We start from the raw sequence: 16,643 nt of genomic DNA on the forward strand, positions 1-16,643 counted from the left end.
ACAAAAAATATATTATGCAGCATTTCTGTAATTTACTAATCTACAGAACAGAATCTCTCACCCCGTTTCTCCCCAGCATATACGTACATATAAACACACACAAACTTATACATTTTTATGGAAATTTTCAACCATGCACGAAAAGTAAGAGACTTGTCAAATAAATCCAGCTTTAACAATTAGCAACACATTCCAAACTTTCTTCATTTATAACCCCACTGGCTCTAACTCTCCTCCCCCATTATTTTGTTTTTGTTTTTATTGCGGTAAAAAAATACATAAGGTTTGCCATTTTAACCATTTTTAAATATACAATTCTGTGGAATTCATTACATTCCCAATGCTGTGTGACCATCACCTCTATTTCCAAAACTTTTTTGTCATCCTAAACATAAACTCTGTACCTATTAAGCAATAACTTCCCATTATTCATTCCCCCCCACCCCCCACCCCTGTTTCTGGTAACCTCTAATCCACTCTGTCTCTGAAATTTATTTTTTCTTTTTAAGTCTTTTTTCTTAATTGACCCATGATATATTTATGGAGTACAATGTGATATCTGGACACTTCTATACAGTGTGCAATGATCATATCAGGGTAATCAGCATATCCATCACCTCAAACATTTATCATGTCTTTCAGTTGGGAACATTCAAAATCCTCTCTACTAGCTACTTGAAGTCATATAGTAATTTGCTGTTGACTGGAGTCTCTCTACAGTGCTATAAAACACTAGACCTTATTCTTCCTACCTCACTACAATTTTTTGTTTGGGTTTTTATTTTTTTGATGGCTGGCCAGTAAGGGTGGCTGGCCAGTACCAGGGGGTGGTAGGGTGACCAGTGGACACAGAATTGTAGCGAGGGCTGGCTGGTTAGCTCAGTTGGTTAGAGTGTGGTGTTTTAACACCAAAGTCACGGGTTCAAGATGGGAGGGGTATCCACAACAGGGAGGATCGATCTTGGGGTAGACTCTACCGTTGCCCTATCAGAGGAAATTCTTAGTGCACAGTGGGTGGTTGTTATGTTATATTGTTACTTCAAATAAAAGACTAATTCTTTTTAAATACAAGGAAGGAAGAAAAAATTAATCAATAGGAACTAAGCCAGAAATGGAACAGATGATAAAATTATTAGACAAAGACATGAAAACAATTATAACACCTGCATTCCATATGTTCAGGCAGCTACAGGAAAGAGTAAACATGTAAGCAGAGACATGAAAGATATAAAAAAGACCTAAATCAAACTTCCAGAGATGAAAACTACAATCTAAGATAAAAATTACATTAGACTTAACAATGTCTGTTCCTCCATTAATCTGTACATTCAACGCATTCCCAATCAAAATCCCAGCAGATTTTACTGTAGAAATCCACTAGCTCATTCTAAATTCACATGGAAATGCAAAGGACCTAGAATACCCAACAACTCTGAAAACACAGAATAAAGTTGGAGGGCTTACGCTGTCTTCAAGACTTAAGAAAGCAATAACCAAGAAAGTGTGGTATCATCATCAAGATACACAAACATGAATGGAACAGACTAGAGAGTCAAGAAATAGACCCACATATATACGAGAATTGATTTTTGGCGAACATGGAAAAGAAACTCAGTGAAGACAGGATAGTCTTTTTAATGAATGGTGTTGGAACAACTGGATATCCTTAAACAAAAAATGTACATCAAGCCATATACTTAAGATTTCTGCACTTTAGGGTATATATTTATACGCCAAAAAGGGGGCAAATAAAGTTAGTATATAGAGTAAGACCCATATTTAATTAAAAAAAATTATTTCCATCTATCCATCCAACATTTCATACACACATACATACATACATACTCACAAAGAGAGAAGGAGAGAGAGAGAGAGAAATGGGAGAGAGAAATGGATGTCTGGAATTGGGTTCACCTAATATCAATGATGGCAATATAGTAAGGATAAAATCTGGAATAATTTGTTTTACTTTCATCTTCACATTTTTCTGCATTTTCATTATTTGAATTCTTTATCATGAATGTACTATTTTTATAACAATAGAGTGATTTTTTTTTAAAAACTGGAAGCAAAGGTATTAACAATGGTTACTTCTGGGGGAAAGAGAATATGGGCAATTTATTTTTTCTTCTCTGTAATTTCCCAAACATTTTTAATTCCTTCACCTAAAAAATACTTATATACTAGAAAGACTATACAGTAATATAAAAAAATTTTGTTTTGCTAAAATATGTTAACTTTGTTATAATTACAACTCTTAAACCTTTGTATATACATGGACAGGATCCATACAAAAATCTTAAAAAGGAAAACAAGTAATATTTAGGGAAATGAAACTCTCAAACAATGTTCCTCTTTTATGACTCTATTCTTTTTACAAATTTGTACAATATAATTTTCATAAGGGTCAACAAGGGTTATCTAGGCAGAGATCATGGGCCCTTTGATGTGCTTGTTTGTGGTCTTTTCTGTCTTTTAATCTAATAAATGTTTTATATTTTATGTGTGTCTATATTTTATATATATTTGTATATATATTATATATATATATTTTACACACACTCATAAGCATCCATATATTTAAATCTAGCTTCTTTAGCCACCTCAAATTGTGAAATAATTACCATCTTAACTCCCACACAAGGTTTCCTGGTTACAAAGACAACATTCCGATAAATGGAATCAAATACTAGTTAACCTGGCAAGGGTATTTCTGGTGGAAAATTAATAGTATATCCTGGTTGCTAGCTGGCAAATTTATTAAAATCAAGTTTGTAACCAAAAAAGCTACAGACCCTGGAAAAAAGGAAATGAACATTTGAGTGCCTTCTCTGCGCTTAACTACGCTAGACACTTTTACATACTCTTATCTCATTTAATGTCTCCAAAAACCATAGCAGATCATATTACCCCATTTTACAAATAAGAAACTAAGACCCGGTGGTAAGTGGTCCAAGGTTACATGGGTGATACAGTAAGTTTCTACTTAACCATACCATGCTACATACCTGCACCTCCCACCACAGGCTGTGACCGTATCACTCAACATTAAAACTATATATATATGCCTCTAAGCCTCCGAGCAATTCCAACATTAACAATTACACAGCATGACATTAGAAACCAAGGCATGGGTCCCCAAGACATTAATTCTGCAGGGTTAGCCAGAAAATGGGAAAATTTTTGCCCCTTACTTCCACAAACACTGTCAGATACCCCAGGACTTCCTGAATGTTTATAGAGTATTTAGTCTCCGGGTATTCTAGTAGTAATTTTCAAACAACACTGCCTCACTACTGCCAAGACTCCCCAGGATACAAAGAGAGCTAGAAACCTAAAAATCATTATGAGATTAGCTCAAAGGAAGAGAGAAGTTGATGCTGGAAATGACATTAACACCTAACACAACTTCCAGGACTCGGCTCAGAACAGTGACCACGTTCCTTGCCTGCCACAAACTGTGTCATGAACCTCAAAGGTGTTTGTTCAAAGCCCTGATCAAAGCCTGGACCCCTTCAACAAAGTTTACTTTGAATTAAATACAGGGCTAACCAAAATACTCTGAAGAGGAAAAAAAAATTTTAACAGGTGTCTGCAATAAAGGATGTTCTAAGTTTTTCAAATTCCAACTTCTGTGAAGACATAAAAGTTGATGAAAATGTGAGCCTTCAACTGCCTTCAAACCACCCAGACATCTGTAACTAGAGTCTGTCTACAAAAGGTCTGCTCCGAGGTTTCAATAAGGTCCCCTTAAGTCACAACTGAAGTTTGTCTTCCCAATTAAACTGGCTATTACAGGCCAACTTATAAAGAAAAGAGAGAAGACATTTAATTGGAAAGCAAATCACCTAACAGTAAGTGGTAGACACATTTCCCAATTAAAAATCTGACAAGAACTCACAATAATAAAATAACATCTCCAAAATGCCATCTTGCTTATTTCCCATGTAGAGAGGCTGCCTCCTCCAACTTCACACCAAACAAAAGACTAGGGGGAAAAATTGATATGAAAGTAGGAAAATTGCTGTGCCTGTGTGTGTGTGTATGTGTGTAAAACTGTCCAAACTGTACATCAGCAGGTAATCAGGATTTTGTCCACCCAATTAGTTCCATTTTAAGGGGCCAGTGGAAGATTTGAAACCAAAAGCAGCACAGTTAGCAGCAGCCTCCGACACACTAAGCACTCTCCTCCTCTAAGCCCCACCTCACAGGCCGGAGGACCTCTTTTGTAAAGCCATGGGACACTTGGAACATCTGATTGTCCTGAAATGTTTTTATTCAGTATTTTTTAAGTGATTAAGAATTTCTACTTATGATCCTCAAGCCATCTATCAGACATAATACAGTCATGTGTCACAGAACAACATCTGAGTCAACGATGGACCACACAGACCACGGTGGTCCCATAAGAGTATAATGGAGCTGAAAAATTCCTATCGCCTAGTGACGTCCCAGCCATCCGAACATCGAAGCACAGTTACTTAACTCTTTAATAAACTTAGCATAGCCTAAGTGTACAGTGTTTATACAGTCTACAGTAGTGCATGGTAAAGTCCTACATCTTCATTTTCACTCACCACTCACTCACTAACTCACCCAGAGCAACTTCCAGTCCTGCAAGCTCCATTCATGGTAAGTTGTCTTATACAGGCGTATCATTTTTTATCTTTTATACCATATTTTTACCGTATCTTTTCTATGTTTAGATACACAGATATTTACCATGGTGTTACAACTGCCTACAGTATTCAGGACAGTAACATGCTGTACAGATTTGTAGCCTAGGAACAACAGGCTATACCACTAGGTTTGTGCAAGTACACTCTATGATGTTGAAATCACCTAATGACACATTTCTCAAAACATATCTCAGTCATAAAGTGACACATGACTGTACCTGTATTACAATTACACTATACTGCATCTTTATTTTGGCTTCTAAATGCTTTAAAATGGTGTAGCATTATACTAGCAAAATACAAAGTCGTTATTTAACTATTTAGTGCCATGGCTGGAAACAGCAATGAAATTTGGATGTTCCCCATGTCTACACCTACTCTGTCCTTAAGTCAAACCCCATCTACCTGTAGTTTTTTTTAAATCAAGTATTAAAAGATGACTGTAACAATAAATTCTGTTTCAACTATTAGGAATAGTGTTTTAAAAATATGTAGACTGTTACGACAATACATAGTGTAGCATAAAAATGGCATTTTTTTCACATATCTAAGTAAGAGAATTGAAGGAGAATTTTAAACATCCACTGTTCAAAAAAGAAAAGAACTGCTCAGTGATATACAAAGATAAATAAAGCTCAACTGATCAAACTTTTCAAAAGACAGTGGACTCTATCATTAACAAGTAACTTATTTTGTGACAAAATGATAGCTCACAGAACCATGAAAGAGAACTGGCATGTACCAGGTACATCATGAGGAATGCTCAGATTTTATAAACATGAGACTTAAATGGGTTTTCATTTTTGAGGCTTGTTGCCAAAGCAACATGGAAAACTACAGTGTGCCAGAGAGAATTTGAAAAAAGGTTAAGTTTAGGAGGAGGTAATCAAAATTTTATGTGAGGAATTATGAATGAATACAATGTTACAAGGAGGGTAACACAAAGAACACAAAAAAGATATACAAAGCAGCAACTTCAGAATGACAGCACAATTTACAAATAAGAAATATACATTCCCCCTTCTATTCATCTCTGCAAGACCCTCCTCCCACCCCATCCCAAACTCCAAAGTAATACTCCCATCCTCCTCTCATTCACTGCCACTGTTTATAAAAATTAAACCACTGGATATGTTCAGAAGTGTGTCAGGAAGGAAACAACAAGTAGAGTTAGCAACATCCTCACTCCAATCCCTAAATTTTCCTGTCACTCAAAGAAATGTTTAAATACAAACACCAGTACTACAGCACCAACAATATCCAGTCTTAAAGTCATATGTAACCATTTGCCCAGGGTGCTAGGTCTGGACACTCCCTTATACCAGGCTTGTAACAAATACAATAAAATAAAAGTGTTATTCAAGTGGTTAGAGGTGGTCAAGGATAAGGAAGAAAAATGAAAAGCAGTAATACACAACAGAAGTTAAAGTAAAAAATATCTAGGCCTAAATCATGGTGATAAAGTAAAGGTAATACAGATCAGCATAAGAAATGGTGGATAACCACAAAAATCATATTGCACACCACCCAGCAGGAGACTCCTCCCTGGAGAATGTCAACCAAAAGCAATATGTGTTTCTGAATCATTATTAGTAAAAAGCTTTAGGTTGGTTTTCATGCTGTTTTCTAATACTGTGTAGGACATTTATAGTAAATTTAACTGGCACTGAAGAAACCTGATAAATAGTATAAAAGAAAAGAGAACAGCCTACAAAACCAAAAGTACATAGATGAGATGGTACATTTGTATACAGCTGCTACCTTCCCTAACCCCCACTCCACTTCCATTGGAAGTAACCATTCCTTCTCCTGGATTTCCACATTTCATCTCTCTCCTAGTCTTATGTCATATTTTTTACTTGCATATTTTATCCCCCAGGTAGACTATACTCTCCTCGAGGGTAACATCATGTCTGATTCATCTTTGCAAAAGTCAAAGCATTCAATCATTCATTCGACAAATATTTACTAAGTATGTAATAGGCACCAGACACCATACTACAAACTGGCACTAAATACCTATTGTTTAAACAAATGTTGACTATAAGGCAGAAAAAAATTAACAAGTTCAAAAAAGAATCCAGATAAATTCTTCTATCATAATTCCACAGAGGATTAAGAAGGGAAACTACAAATATTCTATTCGGAGTTTAGTATCAGAAGATACATCTACCTGTGTACTGTCACAGCAAGAATGCAGGACTGTGAATCCACAACAAAACATTTCCTCTGTATGGCCTACCGAGTATATTAAGTATTTCCATACAGAGAACATTCTCAATCCTAAAAGAAAACTGATAATAATGATGTAACCAGACATAATCTTAAACCAGAGTCCCCTAAATAAGACCCATGAGATGGGTCTTTATCAGTCCACGAGTGGTAATCTGTTTTAAAAGTTTGATATATTCATTCATTCACGTGCTTAGTACCTCCCAGGTCATGTAGTGTCCTGGGTTTTTAAAAGACTATCAGGACACCCCAGGATCCCTCTAAGAACTCAAACAAAAGTTCAGCATAGGTGGGGGGGAAAGGGAGGGGAGGGGTGTTCGTTTTACGAAAAATACCCGTGTTGAAATTGAGATGCCAACAACGTAAAAACGTGTCATAATACATTTTATTCAGGTTGTTTTTAGTCATTCCCGGGATCATCCTTAATGGTGCTTGAAAGGGTTCCCTCATCCTCAATTTATCTCACTAAAAAAAAAAAAAAAAAAGAGCCCCTAAAAGGTCAACCACTCCCACTCTGATATTTTGGGAAAATAAAGTGCATGAAGGATAATTTAAATTCCGTTTTGCTTTTTTCTTTAAGGAACACACCAGGATAGGAAGGCAGGAAAAGGAAGAACAAAAATTGAAAACGGATGTGTGCCTTCCAATCCACAGTCCTTCTACCATTCTTGCATTTGAGGCTGTGGCCATTCACAGGTGGTTGAAAGGGTCCACAGTCGCATCATCTGCAGCTCGTTAGCAGGAGTCTCCGGACTTCAAGGCCTTACACCCAGAACCCCAGGAAACAAGACGCCTTGCAAGGGAGCTCTGCTACAGGCAACCAATAGATAAACGTTACTTTCACCAGACTTTCCCTACCAACCCCAAACAGCGTGCTGAGAAGGCCTGGGGACCCTAACGGAGGGCACTGCCCCTTAAGAAAAGACTATAAGGCGGGGCTCCTTCCTCTAAGCCCAACGCCAGAGAAAAAGGGAGGAACTGCGGGGGCACTGGGGTGGGGCTTGGGGGAGGCAAGGAGGGAAGGGGAGGGTGGGCAGGGTGAACCCAGCTAACCCTTCTCCCTTCCAAAGCGGAGATCGAGCCGCTGCCCGCTGTCCCCTGACCCTGCCTCCTGCCTCCCTCACCTGATCACAGAGATGAGCAGCCCCGAGGGGTCTTTGCTTTTGCTGACTGTGCTTCTGTATTTCCCACCAGCCGCCTCTGCCGCCATCTTGGTACGTGGGTGAGCGTGAGCTCGAAAGAACCAAAGCGAACGCAAACTCTGTATTTGACCCCGTTGGAGTCTTCACCAATAGGAAAAGAGAACTCCGGAGTCCCGGAAGTAGACCATCCAATTACTGGAGGGAGGAGGCGGGACTGAGGCAGCAAGGTTCGATGCGGAGAGGCGAGAGTCGGCTCTAAGCACTCTGGGAATCGTAGTTTTCCTTCCGTGGCTCCTGGGAGCTTCGGGAAAACTAAACTCCTGGCAACTTCTTCCAGTGTAGTAATGAATGTGTTCGTTTATATTTATTCTGACCTTGGGCTTTTTTCGGTTTAGAACTTTATCGGGCTTTTAATTAAATTTATCTGATGATGTCAAAATGTGTATGTGTCCCACAGAAGGGTTCCCCTTCTGTGCTTGATGACTATTTGAAAGTTCATAATTTAAACACAAGTGATAAAAATAATCCAATCAAATGCGAAAATGAATTGACACAGAAATAGTCTTCCTTAGTATTCTTTAAAACTAAATGTTTCTGCATTGGTATTATGTGTGAGTTCAGTTTTTTCCAATGTTCACATATTTCTAGATCCTCCTAAAAAACATACATGCAGAAACACCCAAGTGAACACTGATAAGGAAAAGACAGTATAACCGAAAAACAAAACTGACCAGATTGCAGATTCCTCTTATTTCCGACATAAATAAGAAACAGATAGTAATAATGCATATCTGTGCTTTATTAATCATTTACCTCATAAGTTTTTGATATCTCCTGCATTGGACTCTATTGGCTTAGCCATTAATTCAGAAGACCAAATAAACCAAAAGCAAGATTAGTGTGTGTATGGAAAGTGGGTAATTGAGGAACAAGGAGAATAAGAAACATTGAAGAGAAGGGAAGGAGGTGATCTGCTTAGTAGCAGTAAAAATTAAAGAACTTGAGCAATGAATAGAAAGCGAACTAATGCAGAGGTCCTGAGGTTGTGGAACAGGAAGCTCGGAATACATCAACTGCGTTTATTAAGCAGACATCAACCTGGTAGAAGTTCACACTGATTGTTAAAAATTAGTCAGAAATGATATATGTATGTATACATATGCTACCTTAAAAGTGTTAATAGCCTTTGGCCCAATAATTCCAGTTCTAGGGACATTGTTCCTAAAGAAATATATGTATATATATATATATATATATATATATATATAAAATATTGATATTTTTGAAAGAACATAGAGGTATTAAATAAATTATGGAACATTTATATGAGGAAATAACATATACCCTCTGGAAATCATAATTTTAATGGCTTTTAATGAAAAGAAGATTTTCATGGCATAAGTGTAGAAATCAGGCTATAAAATTAAATAATTCATAGAGAAAGAGAGAGGTAGTTGGGCCTATTGGTTAAGAATGCAGGCTGTAGGAATAAAAAAAATATGATTGTCACAATTGATGCAGAAAAATCATTTGTCAAAATTCAACACCCTCTCATGACAAAAATACTCAGAAAACTAGGAATAGAGGGGAGCTTCTTAAATGTCATAAAGGGAATTTATTAAAAACCCACTGTGAAAATCATACAGAATGATGAATAAATGAAAGCTTTCCTACTGCTGTGGGTTGAATGTGTCCCCCAAAGGTTCATATGTTGGAGACTTAATACTCAGTGTAACAGTGTTAAGAGGATGGGAAATACAATTATGGTAATTGAAAGGTAAGGCCTTTAAGAGGTGATTAGATTGTGAGGATTATACCCTCATGAATAGATTAATCCATTGATGGCTTAATGAGTGGTAATTGGCATGGTTCTGATGGCTTTAAAAAGGTCTCTTGCTCAGCCATTCACCATGTGATACCCTGCGTAGCTGTAGAGTCACCACAAGAACAAGGCCCTCACCAGATGTGTTCCCTGAACCTTTGACTTCCCAGGCTCTAAAACTGTAAGAAACAAATTCTGTTTTCTTATAAATTACCCAGTTTCAGATATTCTGTTATAAACAACAGAAACGGACTAATATACCAACTAAGATCAAGAACAAGACAAGGATACCCACTTTCTCTACTATTAAATGAAGTACCAGAAGTGATAGCCAGAAAAATTAGGCAAGAAAAAGAATGAAAGGCATCCTAATTGGAAAGGAAGAAGTAAAACTATCTCTATTTGTAGATGACATGATCTTATATGTAGAATATCCTAAAGAATACAAAAAAAAAAAAACCTATTATAACTAACAAAAGAATTCAGCAAACTTTCAGGATACAAAATCAACAATAACAGAAAAATCAGTAGTATTTCTATACACTAGCAATGAACAATTCAAAAAGGAAATCACACAACAATTTCATTGACAATGGCAGTAAAAAGAATAAAATACTCAGGAATAAATTTAACCAAATATGTGAAAGACTTCTAAGCTGAAAATTATAAAATTGTTGCTGAAAAAATTTTTAAAAGACCTAAATGAATAGAAAGACATCTTGTGTTCATGGATTGGAAGACTTAATAATGTTAGGAGGTCAAAACTCCACAAAGCTATCTACAAATTCAGTGCAATCCCTATCAAAATTTACTGGCCTTTTTAGCATAAATGGAAGCACTGATTCTAATATTGATATGGAAATAAAAAGGGCCCCAAATGGCCAAAGCAATCTTGAAAAAGAACAAATGTGGTAGACTCACACTTTCTGATGTCAAAACTTACTAAAAAGCTACAGTAATCAAAATAGAGTTGTACTTGCTTAAAGATAAACACAGAGATAAATGGAATAGAATTAAAAGTTCAGGAATAAACCCATATATCTATGATCAGCTGATTTTCAACAAGGGTGCCAATACCATTCAATAGAGAAAGAATTGTCTCTTCAACAAATGGTGATGGGAAAACTGGATATCCACATGCAAAAAAAAAAAAAAAAAATGAAGTTAGACCCCTACCTTACAACCTTGTAAAAATTAACTCACAATAGATCAAAGACCTAAGTGTAAGAGATAAAACTGTTAGAAGAAAATATTATGGTAAATCTTCATGACCTTAGATATGGCAATGGATTCTTAGATATGACAACAAATTATGAACCACAAAAGAAAAAATAGATAAATTGGACTTTACCAAAATTAAATCTCTTGTACATCAAAGGACACTATCAAGAAAGTGAAAGACAACTCACAAAATGGTAGAAGATATAAGTAAATCATATATCTGATAAAGGTCTGGAACCAGAATATGTAAAGAACTCTTACAATGTGACAACAAAAGACTAAAAAAAGACCTCAATTAAAAACAAGAAAATGGACATGAATAGACATTTCTACAAAGGAGATACACAAATAGCCAAAAACATGCTTGACCTCATTAGTCATTAGGAAAATGCAAATCAAAACCACGATGAGATACCACTTGACACCATTGACTATAATTTTTAAAGATGGAAAGCAAATGTTGGCAAGTATGCAGAGAAATTGAAACCCTTGCACACTGCTGTTGGAAGTATAAGATGGTTCAGCCACTGTGGAAAACAGTTTGGAGTTTCCTCAAAAAGTTACCATATTTAACAGCAAGTCCACTCCTTGGTATGTACCCAAGAGAAATGGAAAAAAAGTGTTCAGAAAATATCTTGTTCATAACAATAATAACACAAATGTTCATAGCAGCACCATTCACAATAGTCAAAAGCTGGAAACAATTCAAATGTCCATCAATGGATAAGTGTAGTATAATATGTGATATATTATTGTGGCTTAAATAAAATATGGTATATCCATACAATGGAATATTATTCAGCCACAAAAAAGGAATGAAGTAATGATACATGCTACAATATTAATGAACCTTGAAAACAGCATGCTAAGTGAAAAAAGCCAGACACAAGAGATCACATAGCGCATAATTCCGTTTATATGATTTATCTGGAACAGGCAAATTCACAGAGACAGAAACCAGATAAGTGATTGCCAGGGACTGCGGGAGTGTGGGGGAAAGTAGGAATAGGGAATATCTGCTTACTGGATACAGGGATTCCTTTCAGGTAATGAAATGTTCTGGAACTATATAGTGCTGATAGTTACACAACTTGGAATGTATTAAAGGTCATTGAATTATACACAGTACTTTAAAATGGTTAAAAATGGTAAATTTTATGTTACCTGTATTTTACCACAATAAAAAAAGAGTAATAAAAATGCAGACTATGCAGTATGACTGTCTAGATTTGATTCCAGCTCTCCACTTACTGCCTAGGGTACCTTATGCAAGTTATTTAATCTTTCTGCGCTTCACTTTCCTTAGTGTAAAGCAGGTGATAACAGTACTTCACCTACAGAGCTATTGTGAAACTGTGTGAGATATGCATTTTTAACACTTGGTAAATATCAGCTATTATTACTGAAGTGTGGTGCTAATTTTCTTTAAAATACATCTCTGTGAGCATTATGAAGTTGTTTCGGGAACGATAATATGGATAATTTTTCAGTTTTTCTTTATACCTTTCTGTGTTTTCTAAAGTTTCTAGATGTTGCTTTTATAAACAGGAATAAATGAAAGTACCTTTTAAGAATTAGGAAAGTGTCAAAAAATGGCCTACTTTTATCACACAACTCAATTGAATCTTCATTCAATAAACTGTTTTTGGGGGCTGAACACGTGGCTCACTCGGGAGAGTGTGGCGCTGGGAGAGCCGAGGCCACCGGTTCGGATCCTATATAGGGATGGCTGGTGCACTCACTGGCTGATCCGTGGTGCGGGTGACACCAAGCCAAGGGTTACAATTCCCTTACCGGTCACAAAAAAAAAAAAAAAAAACTGTTTTTTTATTCTCTTCCCTTTCCTGCACATCCCACTGCAGAAAAACTGCCGACTGTACCTTTCATCTTCAGGTGATAAAGATACCCTTTAACATTGATTCTATTCTAGGTGACCTTCTCAACTAACTCCAAACTTGCACTAGGCTGTGAACTAAGAAAAAAAAAATTCTGGGGACGCATTAGAAGGTCTGCCCATTTGTAACTCTCAGCCTTCAATGCAAACTCCCAAACTCAGAAGACTACCTGGAACCAACTAAAACTTATGAACATCTAATAAATTAATTGTAAGCTCTTCTCCGTGGAAGTGGTGACATGCTATACAGGGAAATAAAAGAAAAGGAAAAGGAAGGTGGAAATAACCACAAACTACAGTAACTACAGAATGCCCAAAGAATAAGAGCATAAATGCTGCAGGTGTTTCAATGGGAAATAGTCAATGAAGACTAGGATGACTATAGAAGCCTTCATGGAATAGGAGGATTATAAGTATGCTGAACCAAAAAATAATAGTAATAATAGAGACTGAAATATCTAAGAAGGAAGAGCAAGGCCTTCTAGACAAGTTAAGATGCAAAGTGAAAACATGCATGCTATATTCAAGGGTATAATTTGTTTAGAATAAGAATAAGGGGTTCACGGAGAAGAAATGGTGTCATAAGGTGAAGAGATACATAGAGATCAGCTCAGCAAGGACCTTGAACCCCAGGGCCAGGCATTGGATTTGTTTGTGCAGTGAGGGCAAGAAGCAGGCCTTGTTTTATGTTGTCTATTATTTTGTAAACCAGGGCAGACTGTTTCTTATTATTACATTTGTAAATATACCCAGAGGCTCTTAAAGCCACGGGAACATCCAATTAAATTAAAATGCTTTGACCTCTTTGGATGAGTGGCTGTATATAAATCCAAGGTATTGATATTCTTATTATTGTGGATAAATGAAATGTGTGAGTGAGGCTAGCTCAGCAGCAGAATAGCTTTTGTGAGATTCATAAAAAAATGCCCAGGCTTGGATGTCTGCAGGAGACCCAGCACCGACACAGGAGATTTCAAGAAAAGTGTCTCGTAATATCAGCCATGTGGGTGGAACTTTGGAAAGGGACTATTTCATGCCCCCATCAACATTGCCAGTTTATAAGATTCAACTCAGCTAAGATATAAAAATGTGCTTTAGGGAAGACTGAGTAAATCAAGGCATAGGGTATAGATTATATACTGAAGGAAAAAGTCAGTGATACTTTCATTGTGGAAAAAGGAACAGTTTTATTCAGGATTTAAATTTTATACCAGCTTTTTCAATTACATTGGTTTAAAAAAATCTTATGTAAATATAAGCTTAGTTAAGATATACACATTTTATATTCTATCTGGAGGGAAAGTATATAAGTAGATCACAATAGGCCATACCTCTCATCAGTTAATTATGCTGCCCGTATTCCCAGTACTTGGGTCAGCCTATGTTGTCTGATCCAGGAATTGTGGTTTAATCTTCATGTTGCATTCGAGTTTCTGAGTGTTTTAAGAAGTTGGTCAAGAGTAGTATTTTTAATAATAAAAAACAACTTTGTTGAAAGAGAAGTGTCCATTGTTTCTGTGGGACACAAGCCTGACTGCTGGCTAGCGAAGGCAGCAATAGTCCCTCACCTTCTCTCCCAGATTCCATCATTCAACAAACACTGAATGCATAGAATGTTCCGGGCACTACATATAGCTAAATACCTCTGGGCATCCCCACCCAGATTTCCAACTAACACCTCAAACTGAACCCATTTTCCCCACCCCCCTTCACTCCCACTGGCTTTTTCCCCCTGTGTATCCCATTTCACTAAATGGCTCAAAAAATGTATTGAGTGAAACGACAACCTATGGAATGGGAGAAAATATTTGCAAGTCATATATCTAATAATATTCCAGTATCCAGATAATATAAAGAACTTTTACAACTGAGCAACAAAAAGACAATCCAATTTTTAAAATGAGCAAAGATCTGAACAGACATTTCTCCAAAAAAGATACACAAATGGTCAAGAATTACATGAACAGATGCTCACCATAATGCATCATCAGGAAAATGCAAATCAAAACCACAGTGGGATGTCACTTTACACCCACTAGATTAGTTATATTTTTTTAAAAAAGGAAAATGAGTGTTGGCAAGTATGTGGCAAAGTGGAACCCCAGTACATTACTGATGGAAATACAAACAGTGCAGCTGCTGCAGAAAACAGTTTGGAGGTTCCTCAAAAAGTTAAATGTAGTATTACCCAGCAATTTTGCTCTTCATTGTATATCCCAAAGAATTGAAAACAGATGTTCAAACAAAAACTTGTACACAAATGTACACAGCAGCACTGTTCATAATAGCCAAAAAGTGGAAACAACTCTACCGTCCATCAATGAATAGAAGGATAAACAAAATATGGTTTATCCATATAATGGAATATTACTCAGCTGTGAAAAGGATGGAAGTATTGGTAGATAGTACAACATGGATGATTCTCCAAAAACATTATGGAAAGTGAAAGAAGCCAAACACTAAGAGTCACATATTGTGTGACTCCTTTTATATGAAATACGCAGAGGTGGTAAATCCATACAGACAGAAAGTAGATTAATGGTTTTCAGGGACTGGGAGAAGGAAAGTAATATTTTCAGGAATAAAGGATTTTTATCATTGGGGAATGACTGCTTTGTGGGTACAGGATTTTCTTTAGGGGTGATGAAAATGTTCTGGAACTGGATAGTAGTGATGGTTAAATAGCAATGTGAATGTATGAAATGCCCCCAAATTGTACACTTGCAAATGGTTAGTTTTATGTTATGAATTTCACCTCAAAAAAAAAATCTCCTGAGTCTCTAAGTAAGGATTCATTGTCATCTTTCAGTTGGTCGCCAAGTTCTACTAGTTTGTTTTGCACCATGTTTCTTAAATCCATCCCTTTCTCTACATTGCCACCCCCATTGCCTTGACAAGACCTTCATCATCTCTTCTCTTGACTATTTCCATCGCTTTTCACCTGTTATCCCTTTTTCTTATGCCATCTTCATTCCAATCTACCCAACACACTTCTTCCTGAAGTATTCCAAAGCATGAAACTGATCCTTCTACCCCTGCAATAAAAAACTCCAAGGACTCTGTTGCCCATAGCATTGTTTTTCAAGCTGTTCTCTAGAGAACCAGTTTTAAACTATCTTTCCAGCTGTTTTATTGAATATTCCCCCATTGCACCCCACTCTAACCATGTCCCAAATATGCCAGGTATTCTCATATTTTCCTTCTTCCAACACACAACTGTTCCCTAAAATGTCTGAATCTCAGATTCTACCTCTGTTCAAATGTGCCTCCCCATCTTCAGGGTTGTTGTGAGACTTGGAGATAAGAAAATACATATGTAGAACACTCAGCATCAGATTCTTTTTAAAGAAAAGTTTCTTTTAATTCACCTGGTTGAAATCTGACCACCCTTCAAGACCTAAGGTCAGCAGTTCATCTGAGAGCTCACACATATTCACTACTCGTTTGCACACCCGGCTCTTTAAATTCTTGGTTAGTAGCAGTCATGACAACATACTATGATTGCTGCAGAGGATGTGATTGTTCCCTTAGTCTTGTTCATTTGTGAACTTGAGCCCCAAAGCATGGTTGTATTCGTTTTCATACCCTCCATGCCTTCCACAGAGCAAGGCTCTCAGTATTTGTTGAATTGAAGCATCCTCTATAGTACTTTA

At 36.7% G+C, this 16,643-nt stretch overlaps 1 protein-coding gene across 2 annotated transcripts in view; it reads right to left on the reverse strand.

Annotated features, from left to right (window-relative positions):
* EXOC4 (exocyst complex component 4) overlaps positions 1-8,134 on the reverse strand; it is a 791,906-nt gene extending 783,772 nt beyond the window's left edge. For both annotated transcript variants that reach the window (XM_063100340.1, XM_063100341.1), the window contains exon 1: positions 8,036-8,134. In XM_063100340.1, coding sequence (XP_062956410.1) covers positions 8,036-8,121 — 86 coding nt within the window. In that variant the 5' untranslated portion in view covers positions 8,122-8,134. The remainder of the gene's footprint in view (positions 1-8,035) is intronic.
* Positions 8,135-16,643: the final 8,509 nt, after the last annotated feature.

This window comes from Cynocephalus volans, chromosome 6 (assembly GCF_027409185.1).
Source record: "Cynocephalus volans isolate mCynVol1 chromosome 6, mCynVol1.pri, whole genome shotgun sequence".
In the NCBI taxonomy this organism is placed as follows: domain Eukaryota; kingdom Metazoa; phylum Chordata; class Mammalia; order Dermoptera; family Cynocephalidae; genus Cynocephalus; species Cynocephalus volans.